General features: G+C 38.8%; 1 protein-coding gene across 1 annotated transcript in view; it reads right to left on the reverse strand.

Moving 5' to 3' along the window:
* Positions 1 to 4,860, reverse strand: part of LOC106527088 (solute carrier family 45 member 4) — a gene marked incomplete at its 5' end in the record, with an annotated part of 12,891 nt that extends 8,031 nt beyond the window's left edge. The window contains 3 exon segments of the mRNA XM_014021853.1: positions 593 to 772; positions 866 to 1,054; positions 4,065 to 4,860. Of these exon segments, the coding sequence (XP_013877307.1) occupies positions 593 to 772; positions 866 to 1,054; positions 4,065 to 4,293 (598 nt within the window).
* Positions 4,861 to 5,455: the final 595 nt, after the last annotated feature.

A 5,455-nucleotide genomic window follows, 5' to 3' on the forward strand; every position in this document is an offset into this window, starting at 1 on the left:
CTGTTATTGTTTGTCAATATTATGAAGAGCAGCTTCTGGTTCTACCATACAAAAGTTTAAAAAGGCTATATTTTCCTTTGCACTTCATCAAATTTATTTTATTTGAAACATTTACATTAAACATTTTGAATGTATTCATTTTATGACCACAATTTTATGTATTGAATTGTCTATTTTTGTTATTGTTTATGTTAAAAAGAAAGTTATTTTTGTGTTGATAAGCCTGAGTGGTCTGTTGACTGACCATTGTATTTGTTCAAATACCATACCATATCAAATACCAAATAATTGTCATGGGCAGGTTCCAATGTCATAATCATGTATTGTGATTATTTGACAGGAGTTTTACTTTTAAACTTTAAGTGTATTTAATTTAGTTAGAATGTAAATACAATACAAATTAAACCAAGATTTAGAATAATTATCATTTTGATCCGTACATTGGTAATATCTGAAAGGGCCTCATGCCACTATATGTTCAACAAATTGGGCCCCGAGGTCAAAAAGGTTAAGAATCCCTGATCTTGACTATAACACTACTGCGTAGCTTTGTGGGCATGCGTAAATATACTATAAATACTATATGTCTTACCAGCAGAAAGGCCATGGATATTCAGGGCCATGTCCTGCTCTTCTGTATCAGCAACATCAAGAAGGTAAGATATGATTGGCCCCTCGGAGGCGTCAGCGCTGAAGTCCAGCACTATCACACCCAAAACAGTGAGAACGATGCCAACTGGCTGGCTGTTTGGGCTGTCGCCGATGGAAAGCCCTAAAAGAAAACCACAGGTATACACAGGCTGAATCAAACTTCGTAGCTTGCATGCTGCGGGGGTAGTGAGCTCATATGAATCCTCCTACTTACCTATCAAGGATCCATTTAAAAACAGCGCCAGTCCGAAGAGCACACCAATGCACAGAGCCAGAATGAATGGTCGTCTCCTGCCCCATCGCAGAGTACAGCGGTCACTGGCCGAGCCAATCAGTGGTGTGAAGATGAGACCCAGGATGGGACTGAGAAACCAAGTTAAACTGTAATATTGCTCTGGAAGCCCTAGAATACATATGAGGTTAAATTATTATTAAATGAGAGATTAACTGAGATTACAGCCAAAATGAGACAAGCAGTCAATTATTGTTAAAACATGAAACCTTAATTAATTTTTTTACAGATGTGAAACTATRGTTCTTTTAAAAAGTGGACTGATATTAATTTAAATTAAAAATGCTAAAAATAAAACTACTTTTCATACTTATCAATAAAATAAGTTCTTATTAAAAACTCACAGGAAATACGTACTGAAAAAAAATTWAAAAAATTGACAGTACGAGCCTAAACCTTTTCTGAATAAATTACTCAACCAGGTTCTAATATAACCTTGTATATTTGCTAAAATAAGTTTATTTTTTATTAATATTTCCACGTGACTAGGATATGAGGGCATCCAGAGACCTCAGGGGATTAATTGTCATATTAATCGTTATCGGCTAAATACRACAGTTAATCGTGATTTTTTTTTTGGCCAATATTGCCCAACCCTAATGACCATCACAAACCAAATGATTATTTTAAGCAGGAAGTGAGTAGGGTTGGGAAAAATCTTACCGTGTTTGTCAAAAATTCATATTTACCACTTTGCAATTACTGCAATTAGTGTTGTGTGATGATGACATTGTGTGTGGCACACTTTCACTATCGAGTGTAGGGCTGCCACCATTAGTCGACAACTAATCGACTATTAAAACAGTCGATGACTAATTTAATAGTCGATTTGTCTGGTTTTTTTTTTCTTCTTTACTTTGTTTTTCTCTCCAAACTGCTTTGACACCTTCCACTGCCACATCTGCCTTTCTGTCCTTGACACACATGCACAGTAGTGGTAACTGGGGTAGGCTGTACATCACAAGACATTATACAGACAGGCTCTGGTATCATGGCTACCTGGCAACAGAGCTCAGAAATGTGGGATCATTTTAAGAACATGAAAGAGAAACCTGAGCAACATCTGCAGAGCAGAACTTGCCTTCCACAGCAATTATTTTTAGTTAGCATATAGCTAAAATCTAACGATGGTTATATAACAGCAGCTGCATTCTGGTGCGATAAGCTTGATGTTTTATATTCAATTAAACGTATGGTCCGATTACTCGACTAATAGAAAAAATTTATCGGTGATTAGTCGACTAYACAAATAATCGTTTGTGGCAGCCCTAATCAAGTGCACATGTCCAATGGCAGAAGGCAGCATGGAGCAGCTAACACTAACAGCAAATTCTCCTCCAGTAAATGGTGGAAACTAATCTAGTCAACCGAGATTCCATGATGCTGTCGGTCCCATACGAGCGGCAATGTAAGCACTAGAAAGCAAAAGTGCAGGGTGGGCCGTAACTGTTAAAATTAAAAAGTTGGTTTGACTGATGATTTGTGTATGTCCTGATGCATCTCAGTAATCCAGGTAAAAAATCAAAAGGAAAAAAATTGTATAGGTCTTCTGGACGGGTTCTTCTTTAATGAAACGTTTCGTCTCTCCTCCAAGAGACTTCTTCAGTCTGAGAGTTTCAGGCAAAATTCAGGCTTTTGAGTCCTGCCTCCAGGTGACTGATACTCACATCACATGGCTATCGTTCACACCTAATTAAAACCTATTGTTAACAGGGGGTGGAGTGATACTGCCAATGGCAGCGCTGTAGGAGGGGGACAACTGAAAACGGAGGCCCCCACCTCTGTTTAATGATGGACGGTCTTTCTTCACAAAAATGGCTTCTTTTACTCCTCTCTCAAACCAACGTTCCTCCCTATCAAGAATGAGAACATCCTCATCTCTGAAAGAGTGACCGCTGGCCTGTAAATGAGTGAAAACTGCAGAGTTCTGGCCATTAGAATTAGCTCGTCTGTGTTGGGACATTCTTTTGAACAGTGGTTGCTTTGAAGACCCCAAACTGAAGACCCCAAACCCAGAGCCAAACCAGTGGTTATTCCGAATGTTGCGGGTGTTTCGGAGAAACCGAGACGTTTATTTTCTAAACATGATGTCCCAGTAGCTTTCAAACCCCAAAACACATTACGGCAAAGGCTGGTTCACCCCAAAGATCCGGTGCCCCGGCACAAACAGAGCAATGTTGTATATGCTGTTAAGTGCCAGGAGGACTGCGACCAGTTATACATCGGGGAAACAAAGCAACCACTGTTCAAAAGAATGTCCCAACACAGACGAGCTAATTCTAATGGCCAGAACTCTGCAGTTTTCACTCATTTACAGGCCAGCGGTCACTCTTTCAGAGATGAGGATGTTCTCATTCTTGATAGAGAGGAACGTTTGGGTTTGAGAGGAGTAAAAGAAGCCATTTTTGTGAAGAAAGACCGTCCATCATTAAACAGAGGTGGGGGCCTCCGTTTTCAGTTGTCCCCCTCCTACAGCGCTGCCACTGGCAGTATCACTCCACCCCCTGTTAACAATAGGTATTAATTAGGTGTGAACGATAGCCATGTGATGTGAGTATTAGTCACCTGAAGGCAGGACTCAAAAGCCTGAATTTTGCCTGAAACTTTCAGACTGAAGAAGTCTCTTGGAAGAGAGACGAAACGTTTCATTAGAGAAGAACCTGTCCAGAGGACCTATACAATTTTTTTTCCTCCTGATGATTTGTATAATTTTAGAACACAGGATAACTAATTTAGAGTCACAAACATGCAAGTGCAATTGTCATCTATTGATCGTCAAATGAATTGTTACCAGCTAAATGCCACATTTAATCGTGATTAATTATTGCCAATATTGTCAACGCCATACTCAAAAGCCTGGAGCAAACTGTCATTGTGGGTCCTGCCGTTTCCTGACACTAGACAGAGACTGGACTACAGTAACATCACTAAAAGAAAAACAAAGAGCAGCTTGTGCATTCATGCAAACCATAACCTGTTACATTTGTGGATCAAGGCATGACCATGTATAACTCAGACCATTCTGTGTGCTTAGAACTGTCACACACACCGATGCTTTCATGCTCAAGATGAAGTAAAACAGGTTCTACTCATGTCCCAAATAAYATACTTCACTGCTTACCTATCTGCAGCAGCACCGGTGTCACCAGGGCGGTTTCCATGGCGTAGCAAAACTCACGTCCAAACATCACTGCTGCATGCATAACCCAGCGATAGCGGGGTGTCCGGACTCTTTTCTCCTCTTCGTCATCTTCACTGTCTTCTGCGACTTGTGTGAGCTTACTGTTTTCAGGAAGGTCCAAAGCCTCTTTTTCTTCAGCTTCCCCTCTCATTTCAGTTTGTTTTTTCATTATTTCACTTGTTGATTTTAATGTTGCCACAATATTCAACTTTATTAATTTATTTTAAAAGCAAAAGCAAAAAAAATGTATATGTATCTAATAAATAACATTTGTAATTTCTGTCATGATCAGTTACTAAAAAACTAAGCTGCCCAAGGACACCCATTAGCAACCACACCACAGAGTTTAAAGAAAATGGGAAAAGGTGCCAAGAATCACTGTTGTAATGAGAAAATAAAATAATCCTGTGGCCATTGAGCTTGTGTTAAAATCATGAGCTCTGAAGCCCAACTGAAGAGTGGTGGCGCTCCTCACCAGGGTTTGCACTTAACTCTAAATTTACAAAGAGCAGAAAACAGCAGTGCAGCTCCCAAACTATTCAGTAGGGAGAAGTAAGGTGGAGTAAGAGTGGGTGGTTGATAAGATTATGATGATTCCCAGTAGCTCAGATTGTTGTAAAATACCTGAATAGGTCTGCCTGTGTGCGAATTCAGCTGGACTCATCAAACGTCTAGTCCGGTTCAAAGTTAAGATTCAAATCTGTTGAAGTTCCTTGGCAAAGTGTCACTCAGCTACCTGCAAAAAATACATGTCAGTTACAGGTGGTTAGATAATAAATAAAGTTTAAAATATACCACACGAGAAGGTCACATTCTTAGTTTGAATTTGTTCTTAGTTCAACCTAAAAATACAAGTTTGTACACGATGATGGAGAGGGTCCAACACTAGAAGGCTCCCATGTGGTTAAGTATTTTAGTGCATTTAGTTTCCATAATACGAAAGAAATCCTACCACGAGTTTCGAAAAATAAATAAAAAAGAAAGAAAGAAAGAAAGTTCCCTTCTTTAAAATACAGTATACTAATAAGCAGTAACGAGGCTAAATCATAAACAATACATACAAAGAATCAAGTTGTTTTGAAGTGTGTAAACCTGAGAATGAATAATCTGACTCAGTTAAAATAAACTTGAAACCACAAAACTGACTGGAGGCACAAACCAAGGTTCAGTATACAGCATTATAACACAACCAGAGTTGTAAAGTAACTAAGTACAAATACTTTGTTACTGTATTTAAGTAGAACTTTTGGGTATCTGCACTTTACTTGAGTAATTATTTTTCAGTCTACTTTTTACTTCTACTTCTTACATTTTTTTAAAAAGGCAAGAAG

The sequence above is a fragment of the Austrofundulus limnaeus genome, unplaced genomic scaffold (assembly GCF_001266775.1).
Source record: "Austrofundulus limnaeus strain Quisiro unplaced genomic scaffold, Austrofundulus_limnaeus-1.0 Scaffold308, whole genome shotgun sequence".
Lineage (NCBI taxonomy): Eukaryota > Metazoa > Chordata > Actinopteri > Cyprinodontiformes > Rivulidae > Austrofundulus > Austrofundulus limnaeus.